This window comes from Danio rerio, chromosome 15 (assembly GCF_049306965.1).
Source record: "Danio rerio strain Tuebingen ecotype United States chromosome 15, GRCz12tu, whole genome shotgun sequence".
In the NCBI taxonomy this organism is placed as follows: Eukaryota; Metazoa; Chordata; class Actinopteri; order Cypriniformes; family Danionidae; genus Danio; species Danio rerio.
In genome coordinates, this window is record NC_133190.1 from 44,861,951 (window position 1) to 44,887,500 (window position 25,550).

The 25,550-nt window shown below is 34.5% G+C and overlaps 2 protein-coding genes across 3 annotated transcripts in view; one reads left to right on the plus strand and one right to left on the minus strand.

Moving 5' to 3' along the window:
• The window catches only part of sgpp2 (sphingosine-1-phosphate phosphatase 2), a 146,331-nt gene that overhangs the window by 41,728 nt on the left and 79,053 nt on the right, over positions 1-25,550 (plus strand). Inside the window, exons 2-4 of one of the 2 annotated variants that reach the window (XM_073922654.1) lie at positions 756-820; positions 23,473-23,593; positions 23,698-23,812. The gene's annotated coding sequence lies outside the window, so the exon portion shown is untranslated. The remainder of the gene's footprint in view (positions 1-755; positions 821-23,472; positions 23,594-23,697; positions 23,813-25,550) is intronic. The other variant, XM_073922655.1, reaches the window with a different exon arrangement.
• Positions 6,601-25,550, minus strand: part of pax3b (paired box 3b) — a 43,578-nt gene continuing 24,628 nt past the window's right edge. The window contains exons 5-9 of the mRNA NM_001328397.1: positions 20,928-21,127; positions 20,573-20,738; positions 17,803-17,990; positions 10,061-10,280; positions 6,601-6,653 (exon numbers count right to left, since the gene is read on the minus strand). Coding sequence (NP_001315326.1) covers positions 6,619-6,653; positions 10,061-10,280; positions 17,803-17,990; positions 20,573-20,738; positions 20,928-21,127 — 809 coding nt within the window. The 3' untranslated portion in view covers positions 6,601-6,618. The remainder of the gene's footprint in view (positions 6,654-10,060; positions 10,281-17,802; positions 17,991-20,572; positions 20,739-20,927; positions 21,128-25,550) is intronic.

Sequence of the window (25,550 nt, forward strand, 5' to 3'; positions counted from 1 at the left end):
AACACAGTGAATTAAGTTTGATCAAACAAAAGAATAGTGAAATATGAAAACAATGATCGATCCCTGTGGCTTGTACAGCACCTCTCATCAGTTTGAATACAATAACTTTTGCATAGATTATGGTAGAGACATTTTTCTTTTTTATATGATTACAGACATGTGCAGGAACCACCTAAATTAATTACAGCACGCTAGACCACACAGAACCTAAAAGGTACACTTTCAAATTTGAGTTTATAAAAAAAAAGAAGAAGCTTTTTTTAGGTGTTTATCATGAAACAGACAGCATATACAGTTATTTTAAACACTTTCAATAGTGTTTTATGAAAATTCAAAGGGTTTTCTTCAAAATGATACCACATTTTTGCATTTACACCTCTGCATGTGGATTTGGGTATAGGCAAATCCAGGCGGAAATCCCAAAATAGCAGCAGAGTTTAATTAAGCTGAAGGAAAAGGAATGAATGAACATAAAATATTTAAGTTGTTCCACAAAACTTAAGAATGATGTTGTTTCGGCTCATTTTAAATAAGTAGATTGAACAAGCAGCAAAAGTCTTTTTTTGTGTGTGTGCTCATTTTTATAAAAACAAAATGTCTAAAAGCACCGACTCAAAGCGTTTCTCTTTGACGACAGCGTAATCGAGTCAAGACACACATGAAAAACAGATCAGACTGTAGTTTTATTTTCATCCGTGTCTGTCTGTGATGAACATCTGCCAGACCTGTGAACTTTGTCCATTTGACCCCCTCAGATGATGGAGCAGGGTGAAGGAAAGGACTCTGTTTGAAGGCTGGCGTTTTACAGGGAAGACTGACGGTAAGATGAAGCTTCAGAAAGAGACAGGCAGGAGTTTGATGTAAAATAGCATCTGTGTGTGTCTGTCCATGTTATTGAGTTGTTTGGAGGAGGATTTCAGGGTTAAGCGCTTGATCAGATGAGGAATAACGGAGAGGTGAATCACACTGGAAAGTGTGAACTCTTTAGCTGTGACCACAGATTCAGTTCTATTCATGTTGATTTCTATAGCGCTTTTACAATGTAGATTATGTCAAAGCAGCTTAACATAGAAGTTCTAGTAAATTGAAACCGTGTCAGTCTAGTTTTCAGAGCTGATGATCAGTTCGGTTCAGTGTGGTTTAAATTTCACTGCTGAAAGTCTGAAATACTAAGGAGCAAATAAATCGATTGATTTTTGTATCCGAGAGATGTATGGTATATTGTTTGTGTAAAAGTGAAGTACATTAAAGTAGACATTTGCATTGAATGTGCTTTCTATATAAAATATCTTTAGTAAGTCTAATTCAATGTGGGCCATGTTAAAACAAGCCTGATCTTATGAGGAAACTTAAGTATTTTACGTTTTGTCAGTTTAGTGGGTAATTCGTACGACAATGTAAGATTTAAAAAAGGAGGCGTGGCACCTAACCGCAACCGTCATTGGGTGATGAGCAAATCGTACTAAATTGTACAAATTAGATCATACAAATTCATACGAATTAGCCACTAAATCAAAAAGTTACGAATTGCCGTGAGATTGTGTTGGTTAAAACCCATATTAACCTCATGAGTCAATCTTGGAATTTACATCATCTTGCAAATTCTCCCAAATTTCTCAAAACTTAAAAATCGAAAGCACGCATACACACATGAACAGGGTTTATTGAACATTTTAATTAGTCAAAACATCTGTAGGATACAAATACAAGACTCGCATACACATACAAAATAAATAAATACAAAAGACATTCAGAGTTTTTAAGAAAAACTTCCTTGCAGACGTGTATTTTTGAGAGCTTTTGGTAAGATTACATAGTTTTTGAAGAGTATTTTGAGGACGGGCAGATTTATATTGCAATCTTAATATCAGATAATATCAAATCTGAAAAAAGCAAATGTAATTAAATGTAAAAATTTAAAACGTGCACCTTTTTTAATACCCCAAATAGCGGTTTAGAGCTAAAGAAAAATGAGAGACCACTTGAAATTCTCTGTTTCTTGTGATTAACGCAATATTGATTTCTTAATCAGTGGTATACTGTATGTTGCAAAAATGAAAATAAACATGTTTGAGTGGCATCTTTTTATATTATGCAATGAAACAAGTTCTCCGAATGACATTTTTATTTTAAATTTGGAAGAAATGTCATCAATAGTTTACAAAATAAAACAAAAATCATATTTTGATCAACATTTAATTTAAGAAAAAAAACACATAACCATAATTGAACCTATAGTCTTCAATGCGGAAGTGCACTCCTTTATGCGATTGTTTTAGAACTTCTGATTCAATTTCCTATGGAAGAAATGACTAGGAGTAATAAACGGCGGAAAACAATCAAACTACTTCCTCTACAAACAAGTGTGTTCATGACTAGACATAAAAAGGAGAATATAATATAATAAGAAAACATCAGTTTGCAGCATCAAGCAGCAGAACGAGCTGTTTTTATGTCTAAAAATGAAAGGAAGTGATTGAGACTGGAAGTCTCGAGCCAAAAAAGATTCAGATGTCTGCACCTGCTCGTACACAAAGAATAAGGTCAATATATTTTCAACTTTTAATTTGTTTTTTTATAGCTGTATGTTGTTGGAATTACTTCTGAAAGTGAAATTAACAGATTTTGTAGGTAAATAAGTTCCTAAATATTGTAGAATTTTCTATAAAAATGAAAGCCATCATTTATATGTCGAGGAATGTATGAGAAAAAAATAATTTTAACTATAAAAATGCACTAAAATAGCCGATAATTAACAGGTTCTATATTTCATGATAATTTTTTTTCTGTTTATTTATGGTTGTGAATTAGATTATGGGACATTTGTATCTACTCTGTCCACTTTTGATGTTAAAAATTCAACTGTGCAATTTAAAGTGATTTTCATTGACATTTTAGTAGTTTAAAATCATATAATGTATAAGAAATAATATATAAAGAATTAAGTCTGTAAAATAACAGAAAAATATGCTCCGGTTTATTACCAGGTTTTTGTATCAAAATTTACAACACTGACCCAGATAATACAGTATAGCACTTCAAGCAAGGGCTGCACAATATATCAATTCAGCATCGATATCTCGATGTGCACATTCGCAATAGTCAGATCGCAGGATCTGCAATGTCAAATTAGGATTATTGTTGAGCAGGACTTAAAAACACACCCGGTTGTGGAGTAATTGCAAAGTTTAACCATAAAGTTACCAAACTAATTTATAATTAAGGCCTGTAACTGTGCACGCATTTCAAGCCAGTTTCAAGAGTTCACACTTAAATATGCTTGAAGCTACAGTAATAGCAGGTTTGGCATGAGTCCAGATCAGGTAGGTCTTGAGAGCTCCCCCTGGTAAAGAGAGGAAAAGGAGGAGATGGGGTGGAAGGGGGGATTCTTCCAAACGAAGATAAGGTAGTAGGGCGAAATCAGTCTATTTATTGTAAACTTAACGAATCTGATTGGATTATTGCTGATTACGGGTCACGATCTTATCATATCACATGCTCCTCTCGAAAATAGTTTGTAACTTCACTTAAAGTTTAGTAACTTCTTTGCAATGAAGATTATAGTGTTATTTATTTTACATTGAATTATTTAATTTGTGTGGCTGAATACGGTTAGACTCTCAGAATAACCATAAAGCATTTATTTAATTTTTATCATTGCTTGTGATTTGCTTTGTTAGGTTTTATGCAGATGCGCTCCTCTTCAAAATCATCCAATTTTCTTCCACATTTATCCAAAATTATTCATTTTTTCCAAATACAGATATTCTTTTCATGTTTATTTTATACTTAATATTGCAAAATACGCAGAGAAAAATAAATATTTTTAGTTTTTTCCAATATGGTGCAGCCCAACTTAAAACTATAAGAAAAAGTCAATAAAAAATCACATTTTCAAACTTTTCAACATCAAAAGTTGTTGGAGGATAAGCTCAAAGTCTCACAATGCAAATTAAAAGCATAAAAAATTAACAAAAAAAAATGAATTAGAAAATACAGAAAATTTATGTATTTTTTTATAGTGTGTCTTCTTTTAAAAAATGTGTATGCATCACAGTGTTTTAATCTGGCATCATAGGAACAGTTGCAATTACAAAGATCTGCAAATGCGAATATAGTATGACTGTGGCCATGCATTTCTATTTCTCATATTGCACTTAAACATGTTTCTCAGTGAAATGTCTCCTTTTCTTGTTTTGATTCAGCTTGTCTTGTTGTGTTTTCTGGGATTGTGGGTAATTCTGCTAGAAGGGCTTTTGAAGAAGAGTTCAAGGGAATGTTTTAGATAAAAAAAGCTCTTTTGATCTTTCAGGCTGTGCCATCCAGTGGCATAAATGCTTCGTTTTTCTTGCAGAGTCAAAGAGTTTTGTAGATCTTCGTCTTTTTCAACACCGGCTCACTGGAAATACATCTTTCAACCTACATTTTTGTAAAATTGCAAAAATATATTGCATTTTCTAGGTAAATGAACACTAGGGGCACCATTACGCTAATAACTTTATGTTCTTTTGCTCATTAATGATATTTACAGTGAAATGTTATCGATAAATAATGGTTATTTATTTTTCTTGCAGCTAAATAGCACAAAACAGAGCTGGGCGGTATGACGGTATCGTAAAATAATAGTTTATTATGTGAAATGTAAATAAGTGGGCGTGGCCATTGGCCAACTCACATGGTGTATGCGAGAGGCTGAGGCCCCTTTACACTAATGCGTTTTGTTTTAAAACGCATAAGTTTTGCTACGGTTACGCCATCTGTCCACACTACGCCGGAGTTTTCGAGCGCCGAAAACGGAGCGTTTCGAAAACGCTGGAGAGGCCGTTTTTATTCTAAAGTGCTGCTGCTCCGTCTCAGTGTGGATGGGGGAAAACAGAGACATCTGAAAACAGAGGCGGGGCTGCTGTCATTCGCCTATGTGATTGGGGCTTTTCCTCAATATTAAGGAGCCTAACATTACACACAGCTCAGTCCTGCATCCTCTTCTTGTAAGTTAAGACCTCGACAGTTTGATCAAGACTGCAGTCTCCCCCTCCTCAGTTTGATATGGAAAACAGAATACCGAGGACACGGGTAAATCTTAAAAGGGAACAGTGTACATAATAACTTCATTCCTATCACCCTGGCTACGTTGTTTCACTTTCTCAACAATAAAATGAAAACATAATTTAAGGAACTGCCTATTTTCATTTTGATATTAGCAACTTAACAGACAGCAGAAATGTTGAGGCGTCGTGCTGCATATATGAGCGTCATCTTCACTGTGTGGATATTTATAGCAAAACGGAGCCTATAACAACTGCCTCCTTTCATTTTCAGTGAAAATACAAAACATACCCTCTCTATTGCTGAATATCAGTTTTAACAATCGATAATGACCATTATAAAAGTATAACATACAATAAGTTTATATATTATAGGAAATAAAGGCAAGCGATCAGTCAATATGAGGAATGTAGGCTACGTGGTTACATTAATCATCAAGTTATCTTTGCGCTCAGCCAAAACACGTTACCGAAGTAATCGATTCCAATGACCAAAGTCGGGGAATATGTCATTAGATATGGACAACAAGAATAATTTCTATATCTCGTTTAATAAATATGGTGAGATTAGATCCAACGGGAGATGCTTGAGCAGTCTGACGAGCAGAGCTCTCATCTGGGTAGATTGGCTGCAGCGCTTGCCTGAGAGTGTGTGTGTGGTCACGTGATTTGCGTTTTCAGCGTTTTGGTGTGGACGGAGAGCTGTTCAGAAACACTGGGTAAAACGCTAGTGTGGACACGGATCGTTTTCATTCTAAAACGTCATTTTAAAACTAAAACGCACTAGTGTAAACAGGGCCTGAGAAAGATTGCTTTATATTTTCAACTAGAAGTGATCACTTAGTTTTTAATATTATACAATAATTGTATTAGTTCATATTTTGTATTTTCGAAAGGAAAAACTGTTTCATATATGCGATAAGTGTTTATATTTGTATATTTATATTATACACATTTATATTTTGTTATATATACACATATTTATATTTAATATTACATAAAAAATGTTTATAATAATACTAACGTCTGTCCACATAAAATTGTTGAATTTGTTGCTAATCTAAAGTCATATTTTGTCTACTATATTTATAAGGTTAAAAATAAAATACAAACTATATGCATATGTCCTTTTCCTAAATATTCAAGCTTATTTATTATATAAATAAGCCATTTTGTACATACTCTGGAATAGCTAACTTTACAAAAAAAACTATATCGTGAAATATATTGTTACTGTGAAATAAACTATTACATATCGTAAAATAAAATGTTTTTCATACCGCCCAGCCCTACAACTAAACAACAGTGTTGATGGTGTGAAACATTTATCAAAACACACCTCAAGTAATGTATTTCAGATTTACAAAATTGTAGCTAGTACCCTCTAGTGGATTTGTCGTCTAAAACGTGCATCAAAACGTATGCGGAGCAACGTATTTTACATTTCGCAACAATGTAAGCTGAAGTACACATTTCCAAAGAGCCTGAGTTGCTTTATTTCGTCTTCTGTAGAAAAGTGAAGCTCCAACTTTGAAAATGCAGGATTTTGTGACTGTTCATCTGCTCGATACACTCAGGCAATTTCAGGTCTCAGATAATGAAAGGAATCTGTAAGTAAAGTAAAAGAGTACAATGATTAATTATTTACCATTGATGGTTGTTCTGCTTGATTCTGATAAGCTGAGCATCCTAAAGTGTGTTGTTACTTGCAGCTAAATGCACAACTAAAAGAGTTCCAGCAGGTTTTGAATGCATTAGCAGTGCCATATCACTACACTGAATGATTTCACAGCTACGACAGTCAGAAAATCAGATCAAAACACAACACGCTTTGGATATGATGTGTAAGAAACTAGTGCTACACACAGGAGCATTATTTTAGGACAAAAACCTGACAAATCAATTGCATCCACACTCTTCAGTTTCGGCCCAGAATTTTCATCTCAGTGCATCCCTATTTATAAGCAGAATAAGCTTCACATTATTTCTTGTAACTCATCAGTCCACCATCAATTACTCACAACATAATATGCATCTTAATCAATATTTAGTAATGTTTAACTCCGCTGATCTTTGCATGAGTTCCTCCAGCCGCTGATCTCCAAAAGCGAGCATGTGCGGTTGATTTGGCGCAGTAATCAGACAAGCGAAGGCTGATCCTCAGACTCATTAAAGAGCTGCAGTGTTTGTGCATTGGCCGTTTCATCAGAGAGTAACTGTACAGGCCATGATGTGAGCCGCTGGATCATGAGCAGCTGCTTCTCATCCTGATTCTGCCACAGGAGATTAGCATCCAACCGTGACATTGACACACGCAAACCCGCTCCAGATATTACAGTATCAGAGCTCTGCGAATCACTCGCAACTAAACGTCAGCCTCTGATGTGTGCGTTAGTATCTGCTGAGGTCATAAACTGCAGGGTTTGTGAGCGGCGGTCAATTTTTGGGGTGGCGTTGCATAAATTGTCATTATTCGTAAAGTCACCAGTCACGGTTTTAAAAGTGACAGCGATTACTGTGGCATAGTTTTTGGCTGATAGATTCAATTGAAAAACAGATGATATTTGTTTAGCTTGTTAACTATTGGAAAAAAACGTTAGTGTACCTCCATTGGACTAAGACTATGAAACTTAATAGCATGGTTAGCTCTTGAAAGGTTCACATATGTAATAAGAAATAAATATATTTATCTGGGCAATGATATCCGAGAGGTGATATCACTCCATATTAGGGGTCGGACAAAATATCGATATGTCATTTTATCGTGATATTTCCAAATGAAATACATTATCGATACTCTGGCATCATATATATATATATATATATATATATATATATATATATATATATATATATATATAGGCATTAACGTGCTGCATTGATGCAAGACTCGGGCAATAAAAAAAAGAAATTGCCGTTAATCTGTTCTCAAAGTTGGGTTGGGAGCTGGGTCTATTTTAGGCAAGCTATGGTGAATTTTACCTTGATATTTTAGCTCGAATGTATAACTGGCCGAATTGCACTTCAAAATTCATGTTTAACTGAATAAACAGTTAGCAAACACAAGGACCTCTTATTGAACATCATTTATTTTCTTCACCCATTATCATAGTAGAACAGTTTCTCAAGCAGTTTGTGATGCATTTTGGAGACAGGAGATGAGCCCCTGGTCCAATGCGCCACCTAGCTTGAGAAACCCGTTCTCAAAGAATTACTTTTAGTCATTATTTGGGTTGCAGATACATTCTGAATGCCTTCGGCAGAATTTAAATGAGCTATTTTAATGTAGATTAATTCCAAGATTACAGTGAGATTAATCTAGATAAAAAAATTAATCTATGCCCACCTATAATGCCAGAGGCTAATTATATGTATGTGTGTGTGTGTGTGTGTGTGTGTGTGTGTGTGTGTGTGTGTGTGTGTGTGTGTGTGTGTGTGTGTGTGTGTATATATGTATGTATGTATGTATGTGTATATATATATATATATATATATATATATATATATATATATATATATATATGTATATGTATATATATATGTATATGTATGTATATATATATAAGCTAATTTAAGCTAATTTCTTTTTCAATAGTCTACAGAACAAACCATCGTTATACAATAACTTGTCTAATTACCCTAACCTGCCTAGTTAACCTAATTAACCTAGTTAAGCTTTTAAATGTCACTTTAAACTGTATAGAAGCATCTTGAAAAAGATCTAGTAAAAATATTATTTACTGTCATCATGGCAAAGATAAAAGAAATCAGTTATTAGAAAGAAGTTATTAAAACTATTATGTTTAGAAGTGTATTGAAAAAAATCTTCTCTCTGTTAAACAGAAATTAGGGGAAAAAAATAAACAGGGCCTAATAATTCAGGGGGGCTAATAATTCTGACTTCAACTGTATGTATGTATGTATATATATATATATACTATATATATATGTACTAAGAAACGTAATAGCATGGTTAGCTCTTGAAAGACTCACATATGTAATAAGAAATAAACCATTACATTTTTTTTTATATCTGGAAGATGATGTCCAGAATGTGATATTATTACTTGATATTATTACACTTTATATTAGCGGTGGGACAAAATATTAATATGCCAAATTGCTGCTATATATACAGCTGTGATACATCATTAATACTCTATTGCCAAGTATCAATATTTTTTTAACAAAATATTTGTATGCCGATTTATAAAATATATAAAACAAAATTTTCAAGCTTTATTATTAATCTATATATTCAATAAATCTAGCTGTGTAAAAATTTGCATGGGTGTTATAAATATTCATGTTTATAAATTTGTAGTATGTATGCACAAAATTTAAAAGATGGTCAAACAGCCATAGCCAAGGAAAATAATTTTTTTATATATATTTGCATTTAAATAAACATATAATTTAAATTTAGTATATTATACAAATATAAACACAAACACATGCACACACACACATACACACACTTGTGTTTTAAGAGTTGTCAGTGAGCAAGGATGCTTTCTGAACTACTTGTTGCTCATATTGCTGTCATATTATTTGAACATTTATTTAATTATTTGGTCTTTATTTCATTTATGTTTATTGATGATTGGGATAGTTCATCCAAAAATAAAAAATTCTGTCATTATCTAATCTACTTGTTCTGAATCTTCAGCTACTGAACACAAAAAAAATTTAATATTTTGAAAATATCTTGCGATATAATTTGAAAATATGTTGCAAACCAGTCGCCAGTGACATTGGCAGTATTATTTTTCTTAAGTTAATAGCTACTGGTTTGCAACATTCTTCAAAACATTCACTTTTTTATTCAACTGCAAAAAAAAATGTAGTAACAAAAATAAAACAAGGCAATATTTTAGTTTTTGGGTGAACCGACTTTTTCAAAACTGAACGCATACACTACAGCAATAAGAGCTTGTGGACCTCATAAACACAAACTAGTAGTTTATGAAGCAGCTGAGGAGGATGAAGTATGCTGTCAGTAGTAATGACCTTACTTTGACCATACTGGCTGTACTGGTAGTGTCCGCTGTGCTCCAGGCTGTAGAAAGAGGCTGAGCTGTAGGACTGCGGATTGGACAGGTTAGAGAGCGCAGGTAAACTGGACAGAGACTCCATTCGCTGAGAACAAGAGCTGCTGACTGAGCTGCCCGAATCCAGAGAAAACTCAGCTTGAGTAGGATGAGATGCTCCTGATGGAGTTATCAGTCCCATCACCTACACAGAAAACACCACAGTTATCATATTACTGTTTTTTGATATACCAGGATCACAATCTGCTGGTTGTGGAGAAAACATTCTTTAGATGCTGCATTTACCTTTAGCTTGTGTTGTTTAACAAATCGTACATATCATTTCAGCGTCGATATCACAGTGTGATCATTCACAATAGTCACATCACATGTATATGTAATGTTGAGCCTGTGTTATAATTGATCATGTTGCAAGTGTTTTCTGAGGCCTGTTACTGTGTGAGGGTTTTAAAAGCATTCTGGCATGAGAAAATGTACCGTTTGTACCTTTGAAAAGTTTAATTTTATTAGTTTTATTGAATTGCTTTTAAATTGAAGACTATTATCATTATTTTACTGTATCATTTTATTTTATTATTACAGTATTATTTTACATTTGATTAATCAATTACCTGAATCCATTTCGACTCTTCGGAAAACAATAAAACACTGTTTATTTAGTTTTAGTATTTAGTCATCTATGCCTGTGAATTGTTTATTATATCTTATGCTCTTCCCTTCAGAATCATCCTAATCTAAAATTAAAAATTTCAAACTGTTTTTCAACTCATCTAAAGAAATTGTATTCATATTGCAATATATATATATATATATATATATATATATATATATATATATATATATATATATATATATATATATATATATACATATATATATATATATATATATATATATATATATATATATATATATATATATATATATATATATATATATATATATATTGCAATATGAATACAATTTCTTTAAATTATATATATAATTGTATTAATATTGCAATATATATATATGTATATATATATATATATATATATATATATATATATATATATATATATATATATATATATATATGTATATGTATATATATATATATATATATATATATATATATATATATATATCTCACAGAATAAAAATATATCATAGTTGGTTCATTGATTCATTTCCTTAGTTTTGATTGGTTGAGCCACATTCAAAGCTGTTGTAAATTACTGTATATATACCTGCAGCTGTTGCTTGGCAACCATTCCGCCTTCAATACTCTGAATACTCTAAAAAGTTTTAAAAGTTGATAAATCTATTATGAGCAAATTAAGGTCCTTAAAAGGTATAAAAAGCGTAATCACATTTTTACGAGGTCTTAAATTTTGTTTAAGCTTTGTCCAAAGTGTTTGACTCCAAAAAAGGAATAAATATTTAGATTTTTTCCTCTTAATATTAACAACGGCAGGCTCGATCCACGCGATCGGTTTGGGCCGGGGTGCATCCGGCCAAGCTCCTTCGTCCAGGTGATGAGATGTAATTTACGACAAATGTGGGTAACTGATGTGACGCTCTTCGCATGTAGCGAAACCATAGACCCAAACAGACGGCAAAATGAGAAATGTAAGTTTGCGTACTCCTGGTTGGAGAAAGACGAGTTTAAATAGTGGCTGAAGCCTCTCGCTGAAAACAGCTGTGTAATTTATTCTTTTAAGCTTTGTTTCTTCTGAGCTTATCTGAGTTCTGTTGCACGGTTGTACTCCATTGATTTATTTAACTACATTGTTTATTAACTACTGTTTATTAAGTGAAAGGTTTGATACTGATTAGAACTTGAAGTGGCGATGAGGTCTTAAAATATTCTGAGATGGTTTTAAAAGGGTATTGAAATTACCCTTTGGCTTCCTGAAAATACCCTGATACTGAGCTATAGAAACGGTTTAATTTGCTTTGTTTTATTTTGTCAAATTATGCTACCTATATAGAATTAATGTTTTATAAAAGCAATAAGGGGCAGCACAGTCTCTCAGTGGTTAGCACTGTCCCCTCACAGCAAAAAAAGCCGCTGGTTCAAGTCCCGGCTGGGTCAGTTGGCATGTTCTCCTCGTGTTCGCGTGGGTTTTCTCCGGGTGTACCCCCACAGTCCACAGACATGCAGTTTGTGAATTAGGTAAACAAAATTGGCTGTAGTGTATGAGTGTTTGTAAATGAATGTGTATGGGTGTTTTCCAGTACTGGGTTGCGGCTGGAATGTTGCATTTGTTTTACACAGCGGTTGCTTCTTAAATGAATGAATAAAAGCAATAAGGCCCCTGAAGACATGGTTAAAATGAATTAAAACAGTTAATGTGTTTCTTAGCTGTTATAAATTCACTGTAACCCATGACTTCTTGTGGATTATTGCTTTTAATATTGAATTATTGTGTTCAGAATTATTAATTATCATGTTTAGAACATAGATAATATTACTTTTATTTTATTTCAGCATAGTTTTTCCTGTACATTTTTGTCAGTGGAAGATTTATGAATTTTTATTTCATTTTTTGGGATGTATTTTTTTTATATATTTAAGCATCTCTAGCTTATTTCTTAGTTTTCATAGTGTTTTTATACACCTCCATCATGTGTTTTATACACCAAGACATAATCTCTTAGGTTACAGAAAGGGATTTTTTAGAAAAACTTTGTGTTGTGCCTTTAAAACACACACACATTTTTTTTTGTTTAAAACACACACACATACAATGCATGGAGATGCATATCTGTTTAAATCTCGCTGACCTGCAATTGATCAGGCTAAAAATAATTGAATTTTGGGATTGTTTAATCTGATTCTAGGTCTAGAACAAAGCCTGAGGGCAGTGCTGTGTGTGTATGCATGTCTGTGTGTGCGCGCGAGCATTAAGGTGTGTGTATTCATTACTATTATAACCCAGAAAACACTGTGCCGCGTTTCAGGAATGTTGCATGTTCGCTCTGGGGAATAAAAGTTCCTGAAGCATAATTGAATCTACCAGCAGAATTATGGCCAAAATAAACACATACTCCAGTTGCCGCACCAAATAAGCACCTTTACATAGAAAGAGAGAGGAGAAAGCATGTCTCCCAGGCTACAGGATCCTGTTACATCAGTGGATACAGGCAAACACAGACACATGGTCACGCACATGGTCTCGCTTAAACCCTTTTCCCACAGCCGAGCACAGAGAGATGGGTTTACCAAGCTCTTTCTGCAGATGTTTTAGTAGATTTAAAGAGGTTCTTAATTATGAGTTTAACTTTTTTATTTAACTTTAGTTTATGTGTAACTTTATCATTTGAAGCTTAAAAGTTTAGTGTAAAAAAAAATATTTTCTTTTCTATATTTCATTTAAAGTCACATTATGTATGATTTTTTTAAATTAAAATATCCACAAAAAAAGGTAAAATATGCAGGGATTAAATTATAAAATTACATTTTATTTAGTTTAATTTAGTTTAAAATAATAATAAAGTAATGTTATCAATGTCCTCAAAATAAAAAAAGGAAAGTAATTATGAATACAATAATGAATGTTAAGATCACCAGCAGTGTTGATCTTGTATACTGCTGGAGAACACTTACATTCAACTGCACTACAAATGCCATCATGTACTTCACTCACACACCAGTTCCTGATTCCCCCTGATTACACACAAAGGGAAGGACTGCTTTGGTGCCCTCAATACTCCCAGTCTTAATGCTCACTGGTTTCAGGGCTTAAGCTCCCAAGATGGCTTTCTTCCCCCGACTGGCAGTCACGAGATGCTCCAGAATTCCCCAAATGGTGGGCGCTGAATCCCCGGAAAAATAATTAGGCCGCTCCATATACTAAAAAATGAATACCGCTGGATCCAAAAAAGGTCTGCTTTTCTGTTTGTGTGTAATCAAGGGAAATCAGGAATTGGTGTGTGAGTGAAGTGCATGAAGGGGTTTATAGTGCAGTTGAATGTGAGTGTTCTCCAGCAGTCTATTTTTTTATTAAAATATCCAAAAAACACTACTGGGTAAAATATGCAGGAATTAAATTATTAGATTTAATTTAACTACATTTAATTTATTTAAAAAAAATAAAGAAATATTATCTAATGCCCACAGGTTTCAGGGCTTGTGCACCCAAGATGGCTTTCTGTCCTGCTTCTGTTCTGATTCCTGCTCCTGAGCTTCTTAAATCACCATAAGCTGAGCTGCATGTCCACAATCACTGCCCGAATCCCCTGAATGTCAGACGTCAGATCCTCCCAAATCATTAATTAATTCATTTTCTTTTCGGCTTAGTCCCTCTATTAATCAGGGGTCGCCAGAGCAGAATGAATCACCAACTTATTCAGCATATGTTTTACACAGCGGATGCCCTTCCAGCTGCAACCCATCACTGGGAAACACTCATACACTCTCATTCACAGACAGTTCAACTTACTCAATTCACCTATAGCGCATGTCTTTGGTCTTTTGGGGGAAACCCAGATTAAACTCATGTGAACACAGGGAGAACATGCAAACTCCACACAGAAATGCCAACTGAAGTGAGGCTCAAACCAGCGACCTTGTTGTGAGGCGACAGTGCCACCCACTGTGCCGCCACCCCCCCCCCCCCCCTTAAAATAATTAGGCTGCTCCATAAACTAAAAAAATTAATACTGCTGGATCCATAAATGGTCTACTGTTCTGTTTGTGTGTAATCAGGAGGAATCAGGAACTGCTGTGTGAGTGTAGTACATGATGGGATTTGTAGTGCAGTTGAATGTGAGCATTCTCCAGCACTGCAAGAACAATACTGCTGGTGATCATAATATGAATGAGTGAAATTATTTTCTTTTAAAGAATTTGATACTAAAGACAAAACATGTACGATTTTTTGGTCAAAATATCCAAAAGCCACTAGACTAAAATGTGCAAAAAATAAATAAAATAAAATAAAACGGGGTATAATAATATAATAAATAAACTAATACAAATGAAAAAAGGAAAGTAATTCTTAATACAAAATTGAGTTAATTCATTTAAATATATTCTTTTACAGAAGTTGATTTTACAGACACAATAAGTCTGATTTATTGTTGTCAAAACTTTTAATAAAAAAACTCTACTGGGTAAAATATGCAGGAATAAAATAAAATATTATCAGTGTCCTCAAAATGGAAAAAAAAGTAATTATGAAAACAAGAAATATTATTTGTATAATATTTAAATTAAATTTTAATTAAAATATTCAAAAATTACAACATTCACTCATTTATTCATTTTCCTTCGGCTTAGTCGCTTATTTATCAGGGGTTGCCACAGCAGAACGAAACACAGACTAGTTGTACGCAGCGGATGCCCTTCCAGCCACAACGTAGTATTGAGAAACCACTTCAACAATGTTATATATTTTACAGACTTGCATGCTTTCATTATCTCGAAGATTTCGAAGAATTAACTTATGCAGAGAAATGAAAATGTATTTCTCTCGGAACTATTCAATTGAATTCACTTTTATTTCTCTAGCGCTTTTATAATGTGGATTGTGTCAAAGCAGCTTCACATTAGGATCATAGTAAATTAAAACAGTATAGTTCATTTTTCAGAGTTTAAGTTCAGTTCAGTTTTGCTCAGTTCATTGTGGTTTAATAATCACTACTGAGAGTCCAAACACTGAAGGGCAATCCATTGATGCGCAGCTCTACAGATCCCGAACCATGCAAGCTAGTGGCGACAGCAGCGAGGAAAAAACGTCTCTAATTGTGAAGACTGTGCACATATTAAAACATCCATCTCAATTTTACACTATAGGAAGCTTTAAATTTAACACCATTTTTCACTTTTTCCACTGTGGATGATGACTGACAGGGTGTGATACTGTACTACAGTCACTCCACACTACATCCACATCCATCAGTCCAGTAATTCACAGCCGTCTGTCAGTGTTTTTGACAAACTCCCCCTGTTGAGGCTTCGCTGAGCTCCTTTTCCAGATGAGAAACATGTGGAGGTCAGTCCTCTTATAGTGTTGCTGTGTGTTCTGGGCTTTTGCTTTTGCATGGTCCGATGAAAAAACGAAAGATAACCGAGTGAAAAATGGCCTGTGGATGACCTGAGATGGTGGAATTTATCTGCTTAATGCGTTGTCTTGAAGTGTGTAATAGTTTCAGCAGAAGCCAGAAGAGTCCATTAAACTGACACTCAACTTTAGCTGAACAGGTGGGATCAAAACTTCAGCGAGAGTCACTTTCAACTGCATATTTAAAACATTTACACTCTGAAATTCATGTGTGTGGGTGTATGTGTGTCTGATAAGCATATGTCAGCTATTAAATCATAAATGAATGAAAAATAGCAATAAAAAAATGTCTTTAAATTTTTTTTAAATAAAATAAATTATTTTAATAATTCTTTTAAAATAAATTAAAGTAATACATAAATTAAATTAATCAATTAGATAAAATAAAAAATAGTCTTTAAATAAAATATTTACCAATAATATTAAATATGGTTGTGGAGAAAGTCTTATTTGACTTATTTCAGCTAGAATAAAAGCAGTTTTAATTTTTTTTTAAAAATATTTTAAGGTCAATATTATTAGCCCCTTTAAGCTATATATATTTTTTGATAGTCTACAGAAAAAATCATCGTTGCCTAATTACCCTAACCTGCCTATCTAACCCAATTAACCTATTTAAGCCTTTAAATGGCCTTAAAAACATGTAAACATTTGCTCCATTATGGTAAAACTGTCCAATGACTCCGTGTTCTGAACTATGGCTTCTGGTCAATCATAATCCCAATTCAGCAAGTCCTGTGATGTGACTATTACTGATGCACACATTACGGTATACAGTATATATATATATAATATATATATAATTAATAATGTTTATACTTTGAACCATAATGAAAGTCTATAGTGTTTCATGAAACGTGAACCTAAAAATGTTGCTATTTAAAGGACACATGCAATATTTAGTTATTTTAGACTTAGATTTAAAATATCATAATATAGATTTTATTATATTTAATTTTAAATTCAATTTAACTATTATTTTATTTTAACTGTGTTTTTTATGATTTTGACATTTTGACTTATAAATCTATGATAAGTGTGTTGCTTAATACAAAGTGTGGCACAAGTTAAGCGAAAAGTTTTTAAATGAATATTATTTGTATAGAAATCAGCATCAGGCGAATAATGCAATAATATTAGTCAGTTTAATGTACAGACTTGATCATTGCTTAAAGCAAAGTCCCTTTAATTTAAATTTAAGTTCATTCGGCAGCCATCTTTGAAATGCCTCTGGGGCAGTATGCTCAGGAATTCTGTCTGAATGGGGAAACATTAAATTCGCTAAAATTTGGTTGCTAAGCTTACGATTAAATTTCATATTAGGAATCGCCAATAAAATTAAACAACATTTGTCTCTTTAGTTTCATTTCTAAACGTTCGTATCACACAAAATCTGCATATAGACTCACGCCTGGTTCGAGTCCGTCACCCAGAGAATCCTCAGTCAATAGCAATTACTGATTGGCTCCAGTACTAGAGGGTGGGGCTATACTATATGAGTGACAGATCTTGTGTATTCTAGTCTTTGCTTAAAGTCATGGCCCTCTAACAAATAAACACTTGTGACCTCCTTATAAGTAATGCTATAGAAAATAATCTAGCAATATACCAAACATAACACTTTAAATAATTGATTTATTAAAGGGCATTAGTTACCTGAGATGACAGTCCATTGTTGATAGCGTTGTTATTGTGAGTGTTATGAGGCCCAAAGGCATCTGAGTATCCTGTGTAACCATGGCGACTGGAAAGGCAGTAGGAAGCCCCGCCCTCTGGCCCTGCCCCTCCGGAGCTCTGATGGCTGGAGTGCGGCAGCGGCTGAGGTCTGTGAACTGTTCCTGAATCTGAAAACAAACACAGTCGATTACATTAGTGGCACCAACTTCTTAAGCTCACTAATTTTTGATGTATTTATTTTCATTTATTTCACATAGGAAGTTTCAGAAAGTTCTGAAACGTGGAGAGGTGAAGGAGGTGAATCACAAATTTACAAGTATCTGGACATTAAGCAAAAAGACAAAGGAACTTAAATGCTTAAATGAGAGAATTACGCATTGCGAATAATTACATTTATATTTAAAAAGAGAAGTAAAATAAATCTCTGATGTCCCAAGAGTATGTATGTGTTTAAAATACCACACACGATTCAGCTCAAAATACAACACAAGTAATGTTTTACAACTCTTAGAAACTGACCCTTTAAGGCTTTGATCCTACTTGTGTAATTTTGGGGACTGTTGCTTTAAATACAAATGAGATTGTGCAATTTTCAAAAAAGGGTGGAGCTGTAAATGCCTATGTCAACATAGTGGCAGATTCAAAAACAAGACCTATGCTAATGAGGTTGAGATGGCCACTAGTGGGCGGGGCTTTCCGCCTCTAATGACACGTACAAAGGGAGAATCTCAATCAAAGTGTTTCTGCAGACTGTTTTAATCAAGTGTGATTAAAAAATACAATTAATACATTTTTACCAATAAAAGCTGGATATATTCACAGATGTTACCAGACAACTTGGTTTAATCCCTTTATAAAAGTTATTAGGTCCCTTTTAAACTGTGAAATAATTATATTTACAACAGGTAACCATTCTATGCATTAGTGTCATTAAAAATGTTAAACATAATTAATATCTACAATAGCTACAGACATTATCGTATTAATTTTAGATTTACAAAACTTTATTAGTTAGTATATTAGCTTAAAAATGAAATAAAAGTCATGACTTTCAATTTTAGGCATTAAGAAATAAATTAGAATCACCTAAAATTAATTGATGCTTTCAAAAAGTATGAATTTTATGAATGAAACTGTATTTAAATGTCTGATGTTTACAGTTGAATTATTAGCACCCCTGTATATTTTATTCCCCAATTTCTGTTTAACGTAGAGATGTTTTCAACACGTTTCTAAACATAATAGTTTTAATAACTCATTTCTAATAACTGATTTATTTTATCTTTGAAAAGATGACAGTACATAATATTTGATTGATATACATAGATGTTTTTCATGATACTAGTATTCTGCTTAAAGAGACATTTTGGGCCCTATCATACACCCGGCGCAAGGTGCGAAACAATTGTTGTTTGCTAGTTTCAGCTTGACGCAAGTGTCGTTTTGACGTGTTGCACCACGCTGTTTAAATAGCAAATGCATTCGCGCTCATATGTGCCCCCTTAGGTGTTCTAGTCTAAAAAGGAGGTGTGTTAAGGCACATTGCTGGCGCGTTGCTATTTTGAGGATCTAAAATAGACCGCTCAATAGACCAGCTAAGAGGAGGTCTAAAGTCCAGCGCAGAGTGCGTTAGTTGTGCGCCACCCTTAAACATTGCTTAATACACACAGGGTGTACAGCAATACGCAAATAACTTTACAAATAAAAAAGAATTAAAGGGTTAAAATATTACAAAAATTATTATTTTCTACAAAAATATAAAAACCAACGCCTCTATGCCTTCTTCATCTCGGGGACTTTTCCAGTTAATTCATGACCATTTGCTTTTGTATAATGTTATTATTAGCAGTATTTTTTATTATCTGCATATTTATATTTATTTTATTCAAAACAAGCTTAGATTTGTTCACCTGTCAGGTTTTAGACCATATGGGGCACAGCATGTGCATTTGGAAATAACTTTTTTAAGCACATTTCGTTATTATTGTTCATTTATTCGTTTGCTGGAAATTAGAACTGAATTTAGAAATAGTTTAGAAACAAATCTTTGTGTTTAACAAACAAAATTAATTATGTATAGGCTAATGGATGTCTGTGCGTACAACACGTTTCTTTATCCACGGAAGAGAGTAAAAGTCAAAGTAAACAATAAGGAGGCTCATCTTTCATTCTCGCGCTACAGATGCTCTGTTTAACTGTTTTCTTGCTAGTGAAGCGTTCAGTTTTTCCACTTACAAAGTCCGTCATGTAAATATCAAATGCACTATGGCGTTCCACAACTGACTCTTAAAAAGAATGTAAGATGAGACTCGGATTGGTTTATTCATAAAACACCTATAACTAATTAAGAGAATAAGCTCAACCCTGTTAGACCATGCACCGCAGCGCGAAATGGATTTTCTTTCCTTAAAGTAGCAAAAGTGGATTAGGACACGCCCTTAATGCTATTGCGCCCTGCGATTTGAACTTTACGCCAAGATCGTTAAAGTAGCGCCCTTAAAGTCATTCTTTAACAGTGATCTGTAGACAATCTGAACAAAAATGCTTAAGAGGGCTAATAATATTGACTTTAATTTTTTTTAACTGCTTTTATTCTAGCCAAAATAAAATAAATAAGACTTTCTCCAGAATAAAAAAATATTATAGGAAATGCTGTGAAGAATGCCTTGCTCTGTTAAACATAATTTGGGAAAAATTTGCAAAAGAAAACCAATCACAGAAGGGCTAATAATTCTCACTTCAACTGTACCTTGAGGAAGGGCAGCGGGTGGATACGGGCTCTCTGATAGCTGATACGGGGACAGACTCGACATGGCATGATGTGAAAAACCACCAGGGATCAGGTGATTAAACGCCATCAGCTGATTGGCTCCCGCTTGTTTCCTCCAACGAGCTCGTCTGTTGCTGAACCACACCTGAAAAAGTGAGCAAAAGAGTTCAATCGAACTGTTTTATTTCTTTTCTTTTTCAAGAAGTCACCTTATTGCTATCAAATAGTTTTTTCACCACACTGAATGTAATCTTCAATCCTAATAATGAACATATTTCATTTTTTTGTCTGTCTGCATTTTTGCAATTTAAGGTATATATGGGTGCGGATGTACCTGTACTCGTGCCTCTGTGAGTTTGGCTCTCTGTGCGAGCTCTTCTCTGGTGTAAATATCAGGGTAATGTGTGCGCTCGAAAGCTCTTTCCAGCTCCTCCAGCTGATCGGCTGTAAATGTGGTTCGACTGCGCCGCTGTTTCCTTTTCAGTGGCAGATCAGGCTCAGATTCCACTTCAGAGCCTTCGTCTGATGGACTCGCTGAAACATACAAACACAAGTGTTGGCTATTCACCTTATTCATGTGTTGGGTTGGCTATTGATCTTATTCTGCAGTGTTGAAGTAAGCTCTTTTCTGCGATTAGTTTTAGGACTTCTGATTCACTTGCCTATGGGAGAAATGTTTGGGTATAACAAATGAGTTCATACAACAGTCATACTACTTGCTATAATATAAGACATAACACATATATTTAAGACAGTACATAAAAAATAATACACAAATCATGTATTAAGAAACATCAATCAGCATAACATGCAGTTTTTTACAGCTAAAAATCTATAAAGCGAGTGAGACTGGAAATCTAGAGCTAAATGTTGTCTGCATCTGCTATTGCATTAGGAATAAGGTCAAAAGTAAAATTAATTATACAATAATTAAGAGACCCCTTGAAAATTCTGTTTGGATTTAAACTGAATTAAGTGGATTTAATAGATAGGGTTTGAATATTTGTTTAATATTTTTTTTTATATTTTTTCATATTTTTTAATTGTATGAATGCTTGATAACATGTCTTTACATTTCCAAACACACACATTGTTATTAAGAGCATTTGTGTTATATAAAATGAATGACAATTCGGAATGAACCTCCAACTTATCCAGCACATGTTTTACACAGCGGATGCCCTTCCAGCCACAACCCAGCACTGGGAAACATCCATACATTCTTGCATTCACACACACACACACACATAGACTATGGCTAATTAGCTTAATTCACCTATAGCGCATGTCTCTGGACACAATTAGTGAACATGCAAAACTCCACACAGAAACGCCAACTGACCCAGCCAGGGCTCGAACCAGCAACCTTCTTGCTGTGAGGCAATAGTGCTAATCACTGAGCCACTGTGCCGAACTGAATAACAATTGATCAGAATGAAAAAAAAAATTCTTTGTTGTGAAAGAGTAAAGTATTACTCAAAAAACTTCCAAACAAACATGTTTCCGCAGCTTTTTCTGATTGTTAGTAGGGCAGTGCAAAAGTATCGATATTCGAACTATCGCGATAATTTCTTTCACGATAGTGTATCGATAGTTCAACCTGAAGTATCGATTCAAGTTGTGCCAAACAACCTCCTCCTTTGCTCTAGTAGATGTCGCTAACCCGCTATCAACAAAATGCTAAATAGTATGGTATCAGAAGGAAGCAAAGTGAGTGGTGGAAAGCTACCGTCTGCCTTATCTAACATTGCAGTTACTGAAAACTGCATAGGAGGAATGGGACATCAAATGGAAGGACTTGTCGTTGTAACAGACAACGCGTCAAACATGACCTTGGCAGCACAGCTGGCCGGCATGTTGCATGTAAAATGTTTCGTGCATGCCATCAGTTTACCTATGTGCGACCAGTTTTCAAAGCAAAATGTTCACAATGCTGTCAATCGCACTGTCAGTTTCCAATAGTTTACCGCATATTAGAGCACTGTGTTCCAGTTTTGTTTACTTGATGCATTTAAATTTTTTTTACTTGCTTTAGTTTTATAAATTATTTCATTTATATGTGACTTCAGTGGCATATTCATTTTAGTTCAGTGTTTAATATAAAAAATGCATTTAATACAGTTCAGTGAGTTCTCTGTTCAATAACACTGTGCAGTTCTGATAAACTGAAATGGATAGAAAATAAATTGGAGTTGGAATTTTAATTCGTCTGCTGACTTTATCAAGTTGTCAATATAACACAACACACATACTAATACAAACTATTTCAATATATTACAATATTTATTGTATCGCAATATATCATGATATATTGTATCGTGACCCATGTATCGTGATATGTATCGTATCGTGAGGCCCTTACCAATACACAGCCCTAATTGTTAGTGTAGCATTTCTGAAAGAATGCAAGAATAAGGTGATGTTTTGGATAACCGTAACATCAAAGGTCCCATTTAAGTGCGTAATCTCAATTAAAATATAAAGAGAGGGGGGTATAATGTAGCCCCTCCCCTTTAAAAAAACAGCCAATAGCGTTTAGTTTTTCTCAAAGATCTGCCAGTGAGAGTGGTTGAGCTCGAGCGCATCAACTGTGAAGCCCACTTGGAGGAGGTGGGGCATGTCAGACACTAGATAGCATTTGAATTGTTAAGAAATTGAAGTATGAGGGAGGGTTAAAACAACGAATCGATTACATAAATAAAAATCGATTACTAAAAGTGTTGGCAACAAATTTCATAATCAATTCGTTGTGTAATTTAAGTAAATACACTAACTAAAAGAACAAAATTATAAAGAGTTACCAGAAAAGAGAAATATTTATTTAAAATAAATGTTAGTTGATTGATAAACCAAAACATATTTTGTTTTGTTTCAAACAGAACCTATGAGGACACAAAGAGAACTATGGGAAAATTCCTACAATTTCACAGGGATTTGGCTACAGGAACCATGTGGAAAACTGGAATTCCTCACGCAACACATGTTGAATTGGAGAATCTGGTAACTGCACTGCAATTAAAGCAGATTTATACTTATTTTATTTTTATTCTGCACACTTTGATTTATTGGGTCGTCTCTGTGTGTGTGTTTTCTGGTTCTCTCAGTCTTTGTTGCAGTGATTTGCACGCTCCATCTGTGGAATCGGTCAGGACGGCCAGGGCTCAGCGGAGGCCGTCACCTGCCCCTGAGGAGCTGTCAGGGGCAGAAAGAAGGCCAGAGGTGGGTGGGTGTGTGTCGGTGTGTGTGTGTGTGTGTGTGTGTTTGTGTGTGTGTTTGTGTGTGTGTGTGTGTGTGTGTGTGTCGGTGTGTGTCGGTGTGTGTGTGTGTGGCAGAAGGGAAAAAGAGAGAGCTGGAGTACATCAAGTGCTCAATCTCTTCAAAACCCACTGAGGTCACATATACACAACACAAGCTCATTGGGAAAATGTGCCCAGGGCTACATTTTTGGGAGCCGCGAAATATGTGCTTGTGGGTATATATGGCTGCATTTTGTTTTTAGAACAAATGCTACGGGCAGTGCTTAACTCCATATGGATGGCTACAGGAGACCTAAAGATTTTGGGCCCTCTCATACACCCGGCACAAGGTGCGACAAAATTGTTGTTTGCTAGTTTCAGCTCAGCGCAAGAGTCGTTTTGGCATGTTGTATCACGCTGTTTAAATAGCAAATGCATTTGCGCTCATATGTGCGACCATGGGCGTTTCTGGTCTAAAAAAGGAGGAGCGTTATGGTGCATTGCTGCCACGTAAGATACAGCGTAAGATGTAAATTACCATTGGATCAGCTTGGTTAAAACCGCTGATCTTGCAACTTTGCTACGCAGACAAAAACACAACCATAAGCATGTGTGAATAAGAAATTCGGAACCAATGAAATTTCCCACAGAGAACAATCCTATGAATATATAAAAGGTGCTCAGTGTCACTCCCATAACCACTAAACATGACAACACACATAAAATTAAAGTATGCAATAAACATTATTTATCAACATTAGATGCAACATACAGTGGGTGCGGAAAGTATTCAGACCTCCTTAAAATTTTCACTCTTTGTTATATTGCAGCCATTTGCTAAAATAGTTTTTTCTTCTTGTTAATGTACACACAGCACCACATATTGAAAGAAAAACAATTGGTTTGAAGCTAAAATAACGAAGGAGTGGCTTCACAACAACTCCATGAGTTGGCCCAGCCAGAGCCCTGGCTTAAACCCAATTGAGCATTTTTGGAGAGAACTAAAAATGGCGTTTACCATCCATCCTGACAAACTCCAATGTGCATAACTCAAGAGAAAAACCTTTAGGGAACCATAGTAATGTCAACAAAAAAAGCATTAAAAGTGCTGAGAATTCTGGGAAAAATCAATACATGGTTATTAACCATATATATTAAAAAACGTATTGTTAAACAGGTTACAGATTTTTACCGTAGCATTTTTACCATTGAAATCACTAACTCTTTTAACAGTGTAGTGCCAGGTTTGACATCTGATCATCTGATATAGCGAATTACAATGCTTGCGTTATATTTATATTTTGCTGACTAAACGAGAAGCAAAGCAAGTGAATAAACAGAGCAAACAGTGAACACAGGTTGGATTTAAGCAGAACACACACCACAGGCTTCTAAACACACTGAAGCAGAACCCAAACCTCATGGAAATCTTCTGTAAATACACAGACTGTGTGTTCCCATATGTGTGTGTGTGTTTTTGAGTCTTTGGCATGTACAGTTAGCGTGTAGTGTGCATGAGTATGCGTTTTAGGGTCTTGCTTAGATATTTTAGCTCTCTGCTATGTAAACGGTGCGGTCACTAAAAGCATCTCCACCATTTCTCTTCATTTCTGAGCCCTCGGCGTCTAAATTCAATATTCAGAGCTGAAATATTCAGCTCTATAGCACATTTACCTTATGTCTTCATGTCTTTAAGATGCTTCGTTATCATTTCATCATTC